The following is a 19,147-nucleotide window of genomic DNA, read 5'->3' as shown; positions in this document are numbered from 1 at the left end:
GTTTAAAGGAACACAATGAGTTCAAGGTGTTGACTTGGCCTCCAAATTCCCCAGATCTCAATCCAATCGAGCATCTGTGGGATGTGCTGGACAAACAAGTCCGATCCATGTCACGACTTACAGGACTTAAAGGTTCTGCTACTAATGTTTGGTGCCAGATACCTCAGCACAACTTCAGAGGTCTAGTGGAGTCCGTGCCTCAACGGGCCAGGGCTGTTTTGGCAACAAAAGGGGGACCTACACAATATTAGGCAGATGGTCATAATGTTGTAGGTGATCGGTGTAAATCAGTGCTTCATTGCTGCTCAGGGAACTCGAGCCAAGATATATATATATATATATATATATATATATATATATATATATATATATATATATATATATATATATATATATAAAAAAAAGACTGATGAGATAAATGAACAGCATCATTTTAATTTGACATACAATACTCACTTGGATTCAAGAGACAAATTAGAGCCGTCCCAATGAGGGATGTGATCATAGAAATAGAATGAGAGTAGAACAGACACTCAACTGTTTGCTGTGGTACATGTAAGTAAAGTAAGTCCACCTGCTACAACTGTCAGTCCTTTGAGTCCAGATCAAATGTAGTGCAGCCTGGACCAGAACCAGGTCCTGCTAGTGCGGTCTTTGTCCACATTAGACTGTATGATCACATACAGCTCCCACACAATATAAATAAGAAAGGAGAGCCTTCTCTGGTCCATCGGGTAATAACGTGCTTCTTTAACCCTGTAACCTGACCAGCCCATCTGCATACTGGAACTGCTCACTGTTTTCATACTCCAGCATGTCCAAAGCGACCTCACAGCTTTCCTTGACGACTCGTTCTCCGTCTCCGCAGTACTGCTGCAGCACAGCCAGACACTCCTCTTTCCCGATGGACCCGAGAGCCTCCGCGGCCTCGTGTCTGACCATGGGGCTCTCACCCGAACGCTCCAGAGCTGCACGCAGGGCTGGGACCGCCGCCGGGTGCTGCACCTGACCCAGGACGTAGCCGATCTCATGACGGAACAGAGCGCTGGAGCACTCCAGGCCTGGGGAAGAAGAGAGGCTCATGCAGTCAGGCAAACACTGCTCTGATCAAGAACGACATAAAGGACGTTCTAATGGCGGCATTTTTAATTCAGCAAAGATTTTATGTAAAAATACTATGATGCTGATTTTTCAGATGCATGTGTTATATAACAAGAGCTAAATAAAAAGTAAACAGCTGGTATTTTTCATTTCACTGGGACATTAAGGATGGTGTACTCAGCAACATCAGTTTCCCTTCCATTAAATTCAGAAGGCTGCCTCGACCCTGAATACAGGATAAGCGGTTGATGATGGATCCAGAAGGCCTTTCATTGAACACTCTGACTTCCCTTTGAGTCAGTATATTTTTTACATTTTGTCCATATGCTTTAATTCAGTTTTGTCTATGATCGAGTGTGGTCACATATACACATAAATAACCTCTCTATAACATTAGTTGCTTTGTCTTTGTGTGCATCCTCAGTGGGAGGAGCCTGAACGCTGTGAGGACTTACTTTTGGTTCAGCTAACTGACACATTCAGGTGAAAATAAATATTTGAAGTTTATCCTCAAGACTTAAGTTTAACAGCATGACATTTGACACAAAATATTAAAACACTTGAAATGGCAAGTATACATGCTGGAGTCACTTTACATTTAGCAAAGAAACTAATATTTTTATCGAGTTTATTTTGTCACAGATAAGTCTTTTAAGTGAACATCCTTTTCAGTGAAAATTAAATAATCTTAAATAAGATGATCAAAAAATCACAGTCTTCCAACAAATAAAGGATAAATTAATTATTTTCTCCCCCGATAAGAGTGAACTATAGCTTTTTAAAGTCACTATTGATGATATTCACAATTAACCTGACAATGGAAATTCACCACTATCAACTTATTATTATATCGTGCTTCTTATCACGATCTGCGATAAATCCTAAATCGTCCCATCCCTAGTATTGACATGGTGAGCTGAACTGGTGTATCTTACCGTCTGCCAGTGCCAGCACTGCCATCTCGTTGCCCAGGTTACGGAGGGCAAACATGGCGCGGTAGCGTTCAAAGAGCGGCAGGCTCTCATCCAACAGGACAGAGCGCAGCTCTGGCACACTCTTCTTCACTGCTGGGGGGGCGGGGTCTACAGAGCAGTAAGGGTTTGTGTCTGTACTTCCATCATCCAGCTGCTTCCCTCCTCCAGTCTGCAGCCATTCCAACCGACGAACCGCCAACTGACACGTCTCTGCAACCTGCATGCGACAAGTACATATATCATTTTCCATGTGTCTCTGTTCACATGGAGAACCAGAACTGAAGCAGAGTCCCAACGCAACCACAAAGTTTGTTGGGGGGCTGGAGCCGATTCCAGCTGACATTGGGTAAAACAGTGTTCACCTGTACAGATCACACACAACCATTCATGGGGTGCATGAATACAGAGGAAACACTGTCCAAACTTTGGATCACATGTTAAAATGTTTCAGACTTGCTTGCAGGTGAACGTTTGTCTTGTTTTCTCTGCTTCTAAAGGCAATGGAGCAGCTACTGTGAGAAACAGAAATGTTTTTCGATACCGGGTAGGCCCTTACGATACGCAGCCTTTATGTCATGGTACTTAGCGGGGTGTCAGTGGATGTGGCTGTGCAGTCCCACTCATTATGGTGAAAATACAACTGAGAACAGAAAAGATGGATTCATCATTGGGAGGTTTGAGGAAACTGCAGCTGTCTTTTCTACATTGTATTCTTCTGATTTCATGTGTTTTAATGAACCATCTTAAATGTTTTAATGTTTCTGTGTATATCTAGACATAACAGGCATTTAACATCACAATGCTATGAATCCTGGGTAATTCTCTCAGACAAATTCTTCAGAAATGTGGACTTCTGCAAAAACATCTGTGAGAGAGTCCTTAGGCATTTTGACAGTCGGACAGCACTAAGCCCTCATGGACACCGGACCCTGGTGTCTGCTACACTTTTCTGACACGTTTGTTCCAAAAAGGAAGACAACAATCAGCACTAACAAACCTGTACCTGGTTACATTAGTAGCCGTGTAGCTGGTATAGTGTTTTTATCGTAGAGTGTTGCATGCCTACCTCTATGACAGGATCCTGGCTGTACTCTTTTAGTAGGTCCAGAACCACAGGATCACCAATGGCTCCCAGAGCCTCCCCTGCAGACAGACACACAGTCAGAGAGGGAGATGGACAAATATTAGTGGTCGACCGATATGGGTTTTTCAATGGCCAATGCCGATATTTGGAGAGCAGGGCGGCCGATGGCCAATCTATAGTGCCGATATCATGTTTTTGTTACGTTTTACTTTGCATTTCACCTGTGCATGTGATGAATAAAGAAATAATTAATTAATTAATAATAATACAAACACATAACAAACAAATAACACAAAATTGCTATAGGGGCGGGACCCACTGACACTACAGACCTATTACAGATCAGTGGTGGGACCTCAATTCAGATTGGGGTGTGAGTCGAACTGGACTGGTCCTTTTATAACAAAAAATGGCATCCGCTCGCCACGCCGCCGGCCCCCATGACAGCCAACCCTGCTCTGCGAGCAGAGCTGTGCGCCCCGTGAGCCGAGCCGTGAGCCGAGCCGTGAGCCGAGCCGAGCGCACCAGCGGGGCCTGCGGCAAGCAGAGCGGATTCTCCATTTACTAAAATACTACAAGACGGCAGGAGGGGCCGGCAGCTAGGCAGGGCCGACGGCGAGCAGAATGTTGTGCGACGGCTCCGCAAGGCTGCCTACAGATGTGTCTGCAGACATTTATGTTTGTTGGCCTCGTGAGCGCAGGCATTGGCCGATGCCGATCATCTAAAAATGCCAAAAATCGTCCCAATTTCATTGGTCGACCACTAACAAATGTACAATTTTTCTAGTTTCTGTTGCAGATACAGTCAGTCTTTGTATCCTGTGCGTCACTGAGGAGTAAATACATGTCTTGTGTAATGAGATTTTGTTACACACTTTTTACTGAACATGTTCTGCTGTCAGGCTCGTGTCAGGAAAGTCATTTGAGGGTGTTTATAAATTAAAACAGTGCACACTGAAGTCCAGCTGGCTACTTTGTCCAATGTGGTGCAATTTGACTATAGCAACAAACTTTCCATCTTGGCCCGTTACTTTTGAACCATGAGTCTCAACATCAAAATTCCTTTTAAAAATAAAACACAGTTATGGAACTTCCAGCTGTAACAACGATCAAGTTTATACTGTATGTTTTCCTAGATCATGCATATATCACAGACCATATCCTGTAATTTGATGATGGTTAAGCGATGAGATCAACTACAGGGGAACATAGTGAATATTTAATTCCTGTTGATCATGTCTGAATGTGGCTTTGGTGGACTGTGGTCCAGATGTCCTAATGTTTCAGTGCTTGTTGATAGAGCAAGACTGCAACGCAATCATCATCATCATCATCTAGTTTTCGCGATTAGGCTGATTATCACAATGCTGACATATTGTTGCAATGACGGTCTTTGCGAAATAGATTTGAGCTTCAATAAATAAATAACAGCCCGGAGAAGATGTCAACTGGCTACCTAAAATACTGAGTTTGTGCGTTATGTTCTTAGAGTCACGAGGATGTAAAGAGACAATAGCATGCACATGTGTGTGTACTTCTAGTACACATTTAGATGTACATAGTTGGTCGTCAGCAGGCTCTTCAAACCCTCAGAGTGTGTGTGAGCGTGAGCGTGCATGTTTACCTGCTTCATGCCTGACCATCGGTTCCTGCTGTGTATCTTTGAGAACCGTAGTCAATGTGGGTATGGCCCGTTTGTCTTGCATCTGTCCAAGGCAGTAAGCCAGCTCATGTTTCAGCAGTGCGGAGTCGTCAGTGAAGGCTTTACCGATCCATTCTACAGCTTCAGCACCTGACCCACAGGTTACAGCACAAATCAGTTCATTATTACACAGACTTCCTCTTCAGTGTGCATCCTGAATACGGAAACGTAATTGGAAAACAAATGTTCATGTTCTGTCATTTAACATACTGTTCATCGTGGTATCTGACATAAAATTTAAAAGGCATTATTAAAAAATCGTCATGAATGATTTAAAAGCATGTAGGCTGTCCAAGAGACAGGCTCCCTCTGAACTGTTCAACATCAGGTTTTAAAGAAATTAATAAATAAGGCCTTTTCATTGATCTGGTTAGTCATAGGCCTAAAAGTCATACTGGATGTTTGGCTGGCTGTGAGTTGTACTACAGTCTTGTTTGTTCTGCTTATTTTCCATACAACAACATGATGGTGGATGTGTGTGTTTGGTGGACATGCGTTACCTCCCAGGTTCTTCAGGGTGAACAAGGCTCTGAACCGCCGCGTCAGGTCTAGTCCTGGGTTCGTCAGAACCTCTCCCACTGCTGCTACCTGTTCCACATTGGTCATACTGCTACACAGGGAGACAGACAGGTGAACGCTTCAGGTATTGTGATGTGCAAACAAGTTTGTTTTAGCTGCTTCTTTTGACCGCTCAGTCTGTCAAATATTTCACACCGACATCTTGATTAAAAACACAAAGCTGCAAAGATTAGTGGATTAATCCATCAACAGAAAATTACGCATTCAATTTATTGATAATATTTTGTCATTTATAAGAAATAATATCCAAAACCTTTCTCATAAAAGCATCTCAGAGGTGCCTATTTGCTGCTTCCTCTCATCTTGTTATACTATAATATTTAGGTATTGGACTGCTGACATGAGATGATACATCCTGCATGCTTTTAGTGTTTGTTTGGTGACATAATAAAAGTTGTCAGATATCATTTACTATGAAAATATGGAAAAAGACCCAACTCTCTAAAGAAGAAATGTATAAGAAACTTTTTGAAAGGGGGGGCCATCCAATTATTTGCTCATGGACCTTATTTGCCGATTGGTGTGTGCATTATGTATGAATAAAGGTGTTGCCAAGCTAAGCTAACTGTTAGCCCTCTGAGTGAAACATTCAGCTAACTCAGCCTAAACTATCCTAACAACTAGCTCCACACAATTCACGAATAACAAAGACACGGCGATGATGAAGAAAGCAAACTTTTGCAGCGAAACGTAACGTTTCCAACCTTCAGAGATGTTTCAGGTGATGTCCAGAGAAGACAACTGCTGCCGCAGGTCCACGCGTCCGTCCTGCTACTTTCGGTGGCTACGTAAGGGCTGACTCTTCTTCTTCTGTGGGTTTCAATGTCAGTCGGCAAACCAGCTATATGACGCATTACCGCCACCTACTGGATTGGATGGAAATAGGCTGAAAGAGGTCAAAAAGAGGCTAAAATCAAAAGACATATCTACAGTGGATGATTGGACTGACATCATGTATGATATTTTCAGAATGTAAACATTCTTTTAAGGTCTTTATCCTTGAGCCGAGTATCACAAACCAACATTCTGGTTCTGTTTCTGAAGTGTTGTATGTTATTTTTTTAATCAGTTATTATTTGTTTCTGTATTACCTCTTTGAACTCAGTATTATTATTACTTATACAACTAATCGTAGTTGTAGAAGGTCTGGATGGTTAAAGCTATTAAGAACTATTAGAATGATCATATAGTTTGTATTGACTGTTGTTTAACTCAATAAAAAGACAATTAAAAAAAGAAGTGGGTCTGCAGGTTATCACTTTAAACCAGCTTGAGCAAGCTGGTCCACTAACTAAATCCAGCAAGACCAGCTAATTAATGTTGGAAGCTAGTACTGTAACTAGATTTTACTGTTGGTTGTGTTTCTGCCAGAGCAGGCCCGTGTCTACAACGCCCAAATATAGCAATCATCAACAGGTCAAGAACTGTTAGTGCCAGCTGCCGATTAAGCCGGCAGCCATGTCTCTCCTATAGCAGTCCTTTGTGTGTACCAGCTAAACCTGGGCCAGATTTTGCTAAATGACACAGGCCAAAGCTGGCTCACATTTGGCCGCATGACCGGAAAACACAGCCAAGTCAGCTAACACTCAGCTGCAGTCGGGCCGAGTCTCACCTGGGTAGTTTGACCTCTGCAGAGTTTTTGGTTATCACCACATTACAATAACACCTACACACTGGACATTAAGTTGTCCTTTAAGGAGACAGATACTACAAAAAAAAGTCACCACCTGAAGCAAGCTGCCGGCCTAGTTAAATCCTTACTGTTGTGATTTCATAGAATATGTTCTCAGAGGATCTTAAACAGGCCACCAGGATGCAGTTTTCAGCGATGTCCAGAAGAGGGTCCTCTAGGTCCTTTCTGAGAAAGTGAGGACATTCAAGAAGACCAAACCTATATTGATGCCCTCTAAGCTGCCGTTTGTTACCACCTATTCTGCATCCACAGCTAAGCTTGTCAGAGTACTTGAAACAAATTTTAAACTTTACTACAAGAACTCATGTGCTGTGTGATCACAACATTATTATGGCAGCTTTACGGAAGAATAAAAGCCTGCAACCTGGTTAATGTTAATATAAAAGAGGACAAAAGCCCATGAAAAGACCCCCCCCCCCCCAAAAAAAACGGTTCAATGAGACATATGAGCATCATGGTGATGGTGATGGACACTGGTTCCCAGAATAAGAATTGAAACCCCCTAATTCACCTAACCATACCTAACCGTTCAGATGCACACTTGGACAATAAAGCTGCTTCTGGTCACATGTAACAATCTTTAAATTTGTAAATTGGGTAATGGATAATTAGCGATCAGATGTAAGTTTAACGTATTAAACGCATTTATAATAAATAACTCATTGATTAAAAGGATGGTCTAGTCCACATAGTCTCTGTGTTTCTGAGAGAAAAGCAGAAAGTGTTGCAACTTCAGTCCCCACTCATTTCAACTGAGAAGTAAGTGGCAGTGTGTGTGCGGCGTTGCCCCTGGTGACGCGTCTCTATCCACTATAGTCCTACCCCTGCTTCTCATCCTCGGCCTGTGATTGGCTGTCAGAAGCTACCCTGTGCCGCCGACTGGCTAGGCTAGCTGTCAAGTAGTTAGCGGGATATATTTAGCTGATTGCATTATCGGATCAGATTTAACCCGTAGTCCAACAATATAGAGTTAGGTACACATAGTTTATGCTGTTTTCATGCGAACATTAGCCGGAAGACTAGTTAGCTAACTAGTTAAGCTAACATTAGGAGCAGCACTATTATTTCAGCAGATCCTGGATTTTCTGTAAGCAGCGAAAACAGACGATTTCAGCAATGTCTTCAGACGAAGACAGGGCCAAGGAAATTTTGAAGGGCTTCAAACTGTATCCTTTCTGCGGTTGAAGGTTAGACACGTAGTTATATGTTCAGTTACATGCTGACTGTGCGTCATGTTTGTCCCGAGATACCGTCATCTAGCACAAGCTAGATGGTAGTAACATGTTGCGACTCGGTCTACTTGTACAGCTGCTTGACGAACCTGACACCTTCACCTCTCATCTGATAACGTCAGCTACACAGCCGATATCTGTCTTTATGTGATGGGACAACATGAAAATGTACCTGTAGCTACCAGCTACTTCACTGAGTGTGAATGATGGCCCGCTAGCTAAAACGATTGGCTTTGGGCTGTGGCTTATTTGTGTGGCTAACTTCTAACTGCTAACTGTAGCTGCTACGAAAACGTTACCCTAACGTAACGTAACGTTACTGTAGCAATGGGGATATGCGGTGGATATTAATTGTCAGGTGACCTCTAGTTATCTTTGTCACACGTTCACTTACTATGGGCAATTTAAACTGTGGGGTGCCGTTACCTTGTTTATGATAGCAACGTACCGTTACATATGGGGACATGGTCTTGTGTGGAAGTGATGCCAAACTTCATTACAAACGACTCACTTTCGATGCTGCGCGCTGTTTCGCGGTCACACCGGTGTATTTCGTGTGTGGAAGTAGATTTACATTTTATAGTGTGTATGTTGACTACTTTCACAGTTAAAGACTTTAAAATCCGTCACACCTGAACACAACATTATTTTTTACATCAGTCCATCTCATACTTGTCACATTGACTAGAACTCTCACTGGAATCTCAAGGAAAAAAGTAGTCCCAAGAGCTTGAAGTTAGTTGATCAACAGTATTAATTGAAGTCATTATTATTTCTGCCAGGGAGATCATGTGATCGATCGCGTGTGTGCATGCGTGAGTGAGCCAGTGTGCACCTCTGTGTCTGTCAATGGCTAACCTTTCATTCTGCTGCATTAAACTGCCTCATATGTTGGGTGTCCAGTTATGATTGCCTGGTGGCAGTGACACACTTTATTAACACACATTTTGTTGCATGTTTCATACTGCCATTCACTGCCTGCACTCCTCACTACTCTTAACCTTGCTCTGGACTTATTTAATGACTAGGATGGTGTGATTGGCTTACGGCTAATGGATCAACCAGCACCCCAATTGTGGGTTGTATACAATACAGCTGTGCTTGTGGTCGACACTTCCAGACATCTGCACTCTACTGAGTGCACCTTTTCTAGTTCTAGTTAGTTTGTTGTGCATTAGAAAGGATGTGGTTGTTGACAGCCCATGGATTTGTCCCACAGTATATGTGCCAGCATCTCAGGATGTGTGGGGGGAGCTAACATGGCAAATTGATGCTTTCCATATTACTGTCTGGACTGTGTCTTCACATGACCAATTAGGACAAATTAGCCCCAGTATTACCTTCTAGATGCTATATTTACTGTGTTCCAGCCAGTGAATACAAATACAACTTTAGTTAGTGTAGTCATTTCAATATTACATGGTTATCCATGTTATTATATGATATTTACCCCGATCTGTACAAGAGTTTGTGTATGTTTCCTGCTCAGGTTGGGCCGCTTGCTGTTGTGTGGTAATGCTTAAATCCATGATTTAGTGGAACAGGGATTTACTACCTTCTGTCCTTACTGTCTTATTAAAGCCAACACCAGGACTTTTTTTGTTTTCTAGACTGTAAAGGGAGTGTTGCTGCCATTGTGTGTTTTACAAAATCCTCATGAAGAACTTGAATAGGAATATAAAACCATCTCTGCAGCATCCCAGCATAACAGACTATCTAGATAAGAAATGAATTTACTTTGTTGGTCAGCTTTTCGCAAGACAGAACAACTCAGATGCTCACACAAGCAGTAGCACCTGCATATTCAAACCCAAAGACTGACTGACTTTATAGTCTGACTTTACAGGTTACTTCTGTTGTTTTGAAAGTATGATAATCCCAAATTCCTCAAAACGAACACCATGGCCAACAATACTATAGGCTAATCCCACAAACCTTTTTCATTCATTGTTGCAACAGTGAACAGAATAGTATTTTTTGCACTGAACTTCTTCAAAAGGATCATTACGAGCCTCAAACACAATTCAAGCTTTTGCCCTTCAATAGCTTCTTGTAGATGACAATTTGTCATTATAATATGTTACCCAAAATGACAATAGAGAGAAGGAATAAGACAGTAACGGTTGAACACATCTGACTTGGCCATATCCACTGAGACCCCATTGACGCTTTTCAATATTCAAACTTATGCTTCCTCGCCTCTTCTCTCCGCTTGACCTGGGAATCATTCCCTCTCCGTCATTATGGAGGATCTTACAATCATGAAATGCACATTGAGGAGATGAGGAGACTTTTCAGCACCTGCCACTTAAATGAGTCATAACACAATGTTTCTTTTGTGTTTATAAATTATAGTTTTTTAAGATGATTCAGCTTTCTGTTGTTAACTGTTTGTGTAACATCTTGTACCGCATTGCTGACATTGTGTATTCTCTAAAAATGTAAACGTATCAGAGCTGCTCAGCAAACAGCCGAGAGATGCTGTTAACATTTACTCACCAGATTAATTTGTGAGTAAATGTATACAGTTAACTCCATTGATTATTTCAGGAGATAAAAGAGTATTTGTGTTCCTTCGTCAACTTCATAACTGCAGTTAGTTTTTTTTGTTTAAATGCCCCACAATATTTGCTATAGTGACTTTACTGTGGCATGGAAACATTACAATGACTGATAGAAGCCTCTCTAATGATTAAAGTACCCTGCATCCGAAAGCCTGTATGTCAACCAAATATTCTGGTCACATTATGTAACATTGTGAATTTAATTAAATGTATATAAGTTGTCATGAACACCGTTATGCTCATTTGGCAGAATCATAATGCAGCCCCATAACAATCAGCTCACCGTCCACTCATATTTCATTGATGTTGCTTTCAAGTAACGCTCTGAGGCAACGATGTCTCAATTTGTTAAATGCCTGCTGCCTCTCTTCTCGTGTCTTGTTCTTGCCTTATAGATAAGGGGCTGATGTGAGGTACTGTTGATGTGACATAAGGATGATGTGAGGTACTGTTGATGATTACGTTAGCTACTGAGGACGTGAGACGAGGATGACGTGCGTTATTGTTGACGTGAGATAAGGATGATGTGAGATACTGATGATGTGAGATAAGGATGATGTGAGGTTCTGATGATGTGAGATAAGGATGATGTGAGGTGCTGATGATGTGAGATAAGGATGATGTGAGCCTTGATGATGTGATACAAGGATGATATCCGGTTCTGATGATGTGAGATAAGGATGATGTGAGGTGCTGATGATGTGATACAAGGATGATATCCAGTACTGATGATTTGAGATAAGGATGACATGAGGTACTGTTGACGTGAGGTACTGTTGACATATAAAGCCCAGTAAATGCCATGCTGTTGAACATGTGGATACCGATGACGTCCTGTCTGTCTGCTGTGTGACAGCGTTGGGCTCAGTTAGCTGTTGTAGCCTCCGTTTCTCTGTGTCCTGATATCACTACGATGTTAGAATGGTGGAGCTTTGAAGACCTGGCTGAAAGCTTGGATGAAGTCCATGTGTTCCTAGAAGGAGTATGAAGTGACTGAAGTGATAACTTGTATCTGTGCAGTAGGACTGTGTTGTTGAGGTCGGGCTTCGGAACTTTGAGCCATTAATGTGTCTTTAAAAATAAATGCAGACTAAACAGTGACAGCAGCTTTTCACTGGGGGCTCATTATAGCGTGCGTGTGTTCTGACAGATTTGTGCAGAGACACCCTGGTGGTTTACAGCAGACCCTGAGGACACTATGGTACAACCGCGCATCATGTTGTTGCAGCTGAAACACATTGTTTCTGTAGTTTGGTTTATGAAAAAGTGATCTGAGAGTTGGAAGCCTTCAATGAAAAGGCTTCACATTATCAGATATATCAGATTATATGAATGTGGTCGATGGTTTTTCCTTCCCGAAGCACAATAAATGACCCACTTCATTGTGAAGGACATCCTGGTAAAATGATGCATGTTTGTTTCTTTTGAGTTTTTACAGTGTCATGTTAAAAAAGACAGTGCTGTGGGGCCTGATTGTTCTGGAAGGTGTAGATGATGATGAGTTTGATGTAGGAGATTGGATTAAGTTGGACTTTGGAGGATTAGAGAAACCATTCAACTCAGCACACTTTAGAAAGAGGTGGGGGATGGTGCATGTGGTACAGCACTAATAGCATGGAGTGTTTGCATGCGTTTGTTTATATAGAACTCAAATACTTAATTAGGGACCATTAACTGACTACCAACTGCTTAAAGGGCTTTTTAAAAGCACTATTTTCGGGTTTTCACGCATCTCTGCTATAAGTACAATTTGTTATTTCATACATGTGTAATTATTATTGACCTGCAAGACATTTGAGTGGAGTTGAGTAGTTGGAGACTTTATGACCAGTCCACCCTGACTGTTTCACATTATCAGTAGCTTTCTGCAAATGATGTAAGACATGTAATTAATAACATATCTTAATTTCTTTAGATAGAAATGTAGACATGCACATGTATAATTCTTGCACACAAAACAAAGTCTTGCAGAAAGTAAGATGGATAAACAAATCCATCTAACTGAAACAAACCTTTCTTAAACATCTGAATCATTTTTAATTCGTATGACTCTTCAACTTGGAAATATGGGTTCAGGAGGATTCCCTGAAAGCATGTGTAATGCAGCGCTGCTCTGCTGTGTTTGGAGGCTGTTAGGATGGAGGGGTTCACAGATGGCGTGGAGTCAAGTGTGTGTGTGAGACACTAAGTAGTCTCTGAGTGTGACAGGATGCTGAGTGGAGAATCTTCTGGAACAGGAACTGGTTTTACTGGTTTCCATAAGTCTGATGAGATAATATGCAGTGGTTGCAGTGTGCACAGTGTCTTCATTCATCCTCTGTAGAAACCAACCAGCAACACACTTAGCAACTTAGAGTCTCGGGCTGATCATCGGTACAGTGCTGCTCCAGCCTGAGTCTGTATCCACAGCCAGGCCTAAAGCATATGAGTGAGGAGAAACCAGGACAACCATGTAAGACTGAAAACACCACACAGACTCAAGTCCTTTAGATGACTCTCCTGCAGCAGCATCTTTGCTCGGTGTAAAGCTTCTTTATATTTCGCCTGTTTTCTCAGTTAAAAGATTGATAGATCAGTAGCAGTGATTTGAAACATGCTGATTCATTGGTGTGCCCACACACTGTTGAAATGATTGTGGAGGCTCAGCAGAGACGCTGTAGAGTACAGTGGAATCACAGACTCTGTGACTGACGTCTGTATTGTGTTTGTAGTCAGGAACAGCTGACCAGCTGACAGACTGACGGGACAGCTAGCAGCCTGGAACGTCCACACTCACTACACACCACACTAGCCTCAGCTGTTTTGTAGTCCTTGAGTGTCTCATCTAAACACGGCTTACAGTAAAGTAGTGTAGACACATCACTGGATGCATGTTAAGAGAAGGCGATGATGATGATGATGATGATGAAAACCACTTTAAATTCAGACTAACTGGCCATCTAAGACACACTCTGACGCGTCCCAGAGGAAACCACATGTAAAGAAACCTATATGGGAAGAAGAAGGTTATGAAGCTCTTACCCTGCATACTTCTTCAATCTGAACCACTAATCTGATTAATATTCCACCACAGCTCCAGTCTCCAGTATGTTTAGTCCATCCCTCAGACAGCCCGAGCCATTCCATATCCGTCTATCTATATGTTATTCTGTTTGAATCTGAATAGAAACATTTATAGGACTAATAAAAGCAACTTTCCAGCCTGGATTTTTTTGTTAAATGTAAACGCTGGATACGTGTGTAGGCTGATAACATGATAGATGTTATTCTGACTGTGCATTTGAAATATTCCATGTTCTTTAGTTTGCTTGTTGCTACTTAACCTTTACCTGACAGAAACTGGATGAACCTTCGAGATGCAGAGACGGGTAAAGTGCTGTGGCAGGGAACCGAGGACCTGTCAGTCCCGGGAGTCGAACACGAAGGTACATTAGACTCACTGTATGTGTGTGTGTGTGTGTGTGTGTGTGTGTGTGTGTGTGTGTGTGTGTGTGTGTATTCATATACATGTACGTGTACAGGATATGGAGTCTAGCCAGTTGGTGTGGTTTTCCATTCACACTGGCCTGTGGATAATTCGGTTCAGTTAATTTATATAGCATCAAATTATTACAGAAGTTATATTAGACTCTTTACGTAAATCAAATGGTAAAGGAGAATACTTGTGCTCAGTATCAGTGAGACTGTGCAAATGAAATAATGCAGATCATTTTTATCAGTGTTTTATCATTTGGTCCAGTGTAGACCATTAGCATTGATACTGTACAGTCACAGGCCTCTTGTCAGCCAGGACCACACAGACTCTCAAGTCTCTAGTTCCTACAGACAAAGTGGTCTGCTAGGAGTCAACTGAACCAGTTCCAAGTCTGGAAGTCTTGAATCCACAGCTGTCAGTTAATTGTGGTGTGACTGTCTCTGCAGCTCGTGTCCCAAAGAAGATCCTGAAGTGTAAAGCAGTGTCCAGAGAACTGAACTTCTCGTCCTCAGAGAAACTGGAGAAGTTCAGACTGGAGCAGAAGGTTTTCTTCAAAGGACAGTGTCTAGAAGGTAACGTGAACCTGAGGGTACCTCTAGTAGATCCTAACAGTTCTACTCCACTGATCTAGTCCATCTGTATTCGTCAGCTCTGTGGCTGACTAGAGACCTGTACAGGGTTTATTCCAGCTCTGGACCCCCGAGACCTTCTAAAGGATCATAAAGCACAGAAAGGCATTCTGTTTCAATTGTTACTGCTCTTTTAAATATGTACTATTTGTAGTTGTATTAGTAGTATTCTAGTGATAGTATAAGTAGAATTTGTAGTATTTTAGTAGTAGTATTTGTAGTGTTCTGGTAGTAGAATCATTCTGGTCAGTAGTATTATCGTGCTATTGTAAACACTGTAATACATAGTATTCTAGTGGTAGTATATTCTAGTAGAGGCTTGAGAGTATTTAGAACAATATCATTTTTCCCTGTTTAAGGTCGGCCTGGCGCTGGCATCACGGCTGGTCCATTTCATCAGTAGTAGTAACAGCAGTGATATGATTTTGTGTTATTGTGGTTAAGTAAATAATACTTTGCGGTTCCGTTTTTGCCAGCCCCCCCCCCCCCCCGCGACCCTGAATACAGGATAAGCGGTAGACAAAGGATGGACGGATGGATGGTTCCGTTTTTGGGAATCATGAGTTATGAGCATTCTGTCATCCAATCACAGACTTCCTTAAACGTCTCTGTCGGTCTGTCAGCGTCTCACTAACCTTCACCAGACCGACTGACGGCAAACAGTTTCTGAACCACACATGGTTTCATGTCAGCTCCATGGAAACAAAAAACAAAAGTGTTTGTAGGTCTATGTATTGTTTATTGATTATTGAGTGAGGGGATTCTTCCTGTAGAGAATTGGCTCACAGACTGATAAGCTGAGTTAAGCTCTGAAGCGTCCTACGGTTTGGTACAGACCTAGTTTTTAGTTATAAGTTATATTTACAACCAGAGTGTGTGTCAGCCAGTGTGTCGCACAAAGGCTGTTTGTATGTGTGTATGGCGCTGTGAAACTATGCCGCATGTTTTAATAATACTAATAATGTATGAATGACATAGTTCATCAGGTTCATGTGTGTTTGCTAAAACCTGAACATAATCACGGTGAAGAGGGTATTGTTAAATCCATGTTGTGGTTGAACATGACCCCCTGACTCAGGCGTGTGATGAATCATCTTCATCATCCTCATCTCGGATCACTTGAACCGACAGCTCAGTCATCTATTTCTGTGTGTTTGGATCCCGGGGCCCTCTGTACAGAGAGCCTGGTACACTAAGATACTGTATGAAGAAGATTCCTAGTCATGATACTGATACTAAATTCTGTGTCTCCGTCCAGAGTGGTTCTTTGAGTTTGGTTTTGTGATTCCCAACTCCACCAACACATGGCAGTCTCTGATAGAAGCTGCTCCAGAGTCCCAGATGATGCCAGCCAACGTTTTAACGTGAGTCACCTCTGGTTCTCTTTCTGTTTCATGATTCTGTTTAATGATTCTGTTCTGCTCACACATCTGTTTGACGGCGATGAGACATTTAACCAACACATACTGAACCAAAAACAGGTGGACATGTGACATACAAGTTAGAAATAACCTGTTTTAATGATAACTTCATGTATTCAAATGTATAATGATCTGATATTATAATAATGTATTGTGTCACAATGAATTGAATAAACTGGGAGTGGTGGAGTCCTTCCCGGTGTGGCCAGCAGGAGATTTAATGAGGGTCTCCTCATAAAAATGAACCCAATTCAACTCTTCCATATTTGTTGTTGTTATATGAGCAGTTCACGTCTGAGCCATGAGGGAGCCTGAACGTTCATCTAGTTCTGATAATTGTGGCCCACTAAATCACATTGAATGTCATATATAGAGGCTAACTTACAGTTTTATAGTGTGAATTCAGTGCCTCATGTGATGTCCCACCTGTCTTTGTCTTCAGTGGAAATGTGATCATAGAGACCAAGTTCTACGACGACGACCTCCATGTCAGCACCTCCAGGGTACGACTGTTCTACGTCTGACCTCTGACCCCTGAACCCTGACCCCTGACTCTACCTTCCAAAATGCTGATGTTCTGCCAAGGTCTATACGTTACCAAGGTTAGCTACAATTTGCAGACGTAAACGGCTCATTGCTGACTTGGGATCAGCACACCTGGATGAAAGCCAGCTGTGTCCTACAGTCAGTGAAGTGAGCTTTGTGTTTGGTTGTTCTCTTGTTTTGTGTCGACCTGAAAACTTCCTGTAGACCTTGGTAGGAGAGGGGGGGAGGAGGAGAGAGCACTCTGCTGTCTTTTTCTCTGTAAATACTGATCTCCAGTCAGCCAGGGAGTCACTCAGAAACCACACGGTTTGTTATGAAATTCTGCATTTACTCAGGAACACAACAGACGTGTAACCTGTCTGATGAGATCTTCTCCTTTCTGTTTGGAAACACTGCTGTCCTCCGTGTCTCTGCTGAGCTACGTTCAAGAGGTCCCAACCATAAACACTAGATAACACTTCCTCTCACCGTGTCCCACTCCAGACGTTTCCTCCCAGAGTTTACCAACATGAGTGAAGGAGGCTGTTAAGTCCCAGTGAAATGCAGTCTCAACAGGTTTATTGTTTATAGTCCTCAATATCCCAGAATCTGATGCACTGCTCATTTTTGATCAACAAGTAATGTCAGAGAGTTGTTATCACAGCAATGGAAGCTATACGGATATATATTTGGTCAAGTTTGACGAGGACTCCCTGAATGCCTCGTTAACGGGGGTCTCTGTGAGGTCCAGTATTGTAACTTGTTATGTAGTCTTCTGAAGGACACGCCTCTGCAGTGGGACACAGTGTCCACCAATCAACACGTTCCAGTTTTCTAACTACTTGACTAGTGTAGGAGAGTGTGACGGAGGACCAACGCCTGTTTTGAGCCGCTGGTCTATCTGGATGCTTCTCGTCTGTGTTCCTTGGACTGAAAATCCGCAGACAGGACGGTCTTATTACATCCACTTGTACTTTGAACTCACCCATCATCAGGTGTCGCCCGGCATCTTTTCTCAGTAGTTCAGATGTTAACAGCGGCTTGACTCAGCTCTTCTCTGTACATTCTGGCCTCTCATCCAATTCACCGTGTTTGTTTTTTTCTTAGCTGCTAACTGAGCTGTGTAAAATAGACTTGTGTTTTAATATGACAGGAGTTGTGGATTAAAGTCATCCAATGTTGTAATAACATGACGTGTGTGTGTGTGTGGTCATTATTGTTTTGCTTTCAAATAAGGTTACACACACTCGTGTGGGTTTGATCATGTTTGTATATTCTCAACACCTGGCATCACAGAAACACAAGTAATATTAATTAGAAGCAGTTAGAAATGTGTTCAGTTAAACTGCCATGTGTGGAATTTAAACACTGTGTGTGTGTGTGTGTGTGTGTGTGTGTGTGTGTGTGTGTGTGTGTGTGTGTGTGTGTGTGTGTGTGTGTGTGTGTGTGTGTGTGTGTGTGTGTGTGTGTGTGTGTGTGTGTGTGTGTGTGTGTGTGTGTGTGTGTGTGTGTGTGTGTGTGTGTGGCTCCAGATGCATCATAGTCCTTTCTTTACTCTTTCTTTAGTTATATTGTCATTTATAGTGGCTGATTGAGTATGTATGTATACTGCTACACTGTACTTTTACTCCACCACATTTCATATAGTTACTTGTTACTTTGCAGGAGATTTTGAATACAAAACATGAGAAGAAAAAAGAGGAAACAATACGATACAGATGACCGAGTGGTTTAGGCAGGAAAACTTTATACAAAAATAGTTAAACAGATGTTAAAGAGGCACTGAAACACTTATATGTATTGTTTTATGGCTCTAAACTAAATTATCTGTACTGTGATGAAATGCATTGATCCTCATGTTAATATTGACTTTTTCCCCTGAAATGTGTACAAATCTGTATTTCATGGGTTCAAATATGGCTCAACACGACTGCTTTAAACCAGCCGGAAGGTTTCAGGCCAACGCTGCCATCTCTTACACATCCATGAGAGGCAGCAGAACGTGACAGCACGTCTCTATCAACATGGACACAGCTGAGTAACATCTGTAAAGGGAAGGACACATTCAATTTCAGCTAAGTAACCATACAAATGAATCGTAAAACACAAAAGTCATTGTAATGACGAGGTGCTATTACACATTCAACCACAAGGTGTCGGTAGTGGTT

The 19,147-nt window shown here is 42.0% G+C and overlaps 2 protein-coding genes across 3 annotated transcripts; one reads left to right on the top strand and one right to left on the bottom strand.

Moving 5' to 3' along the window:
* Positions 1-419: 419 nt before the first annotated feature.
* On the bottom strand, positions 420-6,271 carry dohh (deoxyhypusine hydroxylase/monooxygenase). Of its 2 annotated transcripts, none has more exons than XM_084011186.1 (6): positions 6,145-6,271; positions 5,362-5,471; positions 4,784-4,951; positions 3,142-3,218; positions 2,037-2,292; positions 420-1,061 (listed from the first exon to the last, which is right to left on the bottom strand). In XM_084011186.1, the coding sequence occupies exons 2-6, from the start codon at positions 5,465-5,467 to the stop codon at positions 751-753; spliced, it is 918 nt and encodes a 305-aa protein (XP_083867312.1). In that variant the 5' UTR covers positions 5,468-5,471; positions 6,145-6,271; the 3' UTR covers positions 420-750. The 2 variants fall into 2 exon arrangements, with proteins under 2 accessions (XP_083867312.1, XP_083867313.1); XM_084011187.1 differs by having other exon boundaries at positions 5,362-5,468; positions 6,145-6,214.
* Positions 6,272-8,054: 1,783 nt separating this feature from the next.
* On the top strand, positions 8,055-18,172 carry pde6d (phosphodiesterase 6D, cGMP-specific, rod, delta). The gene is made up of 5 exons (XM_084011328.1): positions 8,055-8,299; positions 14,266-14,354; positions 14,851-14,976; positions 16,292-16,397; positions 16,897-18,172. The coding sequence occupies exons 1-5, from the start codon at positions 8,250-8,252 to the stop codon at positions 16,976-16,978; spliced, it is 453 nt and encodes a 150-aa protein (XP_083867454.1). The 5' UTR covers positions 8,055-8,249; the 3' UTR covers positions 16,979-18,172.
* The last annotated feature ends 975 nt before the right edge of the window (positions 18,173-19,147 follow it).

This window comes from Eutrigla gurnardus (assembly GCF_963514095.1).
Source record: "Eutrigla gurnardus genome assembly, chromosome: 6".
In the NCBI taxonomy this organism is placed as follows: Eukaryota; Metazoa; Chordata; class Actinopteri; order Perciformes; family Triglidae; genus Eutrigla; species Eutrigla gurnardus.
The sequence above is the reverse complement of the archived record's forward strand: the minus strand, read 5'-3'. Positions and strand labels throughout refer to the sequence as shown.

Excerpts from the sequence above, each read along its gene's own strand:
- pde6d (XM_084011328.1), top strand. The coding sequence starts at position 8,250 with ATGTCTTCAGACGAAGACAGGGCCAAGGAAATTTTGAAGGGCTTCAAA. Across the intron at positions 14,977-16,291 it reads CAAAGGACAGTGTCTAGAAG|AGTGGTTCTTTGAGTTTGGT; the intron begins GTAACGTGAACC and ends GTCTCCGTCCAG. Across the intron at positions 16,398-16,896 it reads ATGCCAGCCAACGTTTTAAC|TGGAAATGTGATCATAGAGA; the intron begins GTGAGTCACCTC and ends CTTTGTCTTCAG.
- dohh (XM_084011186.1), bottom strand. The coding sequence starts at position 5,467 with ATGACCAATGTGGAACAGGTAGCAGCAGTGGGAGAGGTTCTGACGAAC. Across the intron at positions 4,952-5,361 it reads CACCCTGAAGAACCTGGGAG|GTGCTGAAGCTGTAGAATGG; the intron begins GTAACGCATGTC and ends CCTGTGGGTCAG. Across the intron at positions 3,219-4,783 it reads GATGGTCAGGCATGAAGCAG|GGGAGGCTCTGGGAGCCATT; the intron begins GTAAACATGCAC and ends GTCTGTCTGCAG.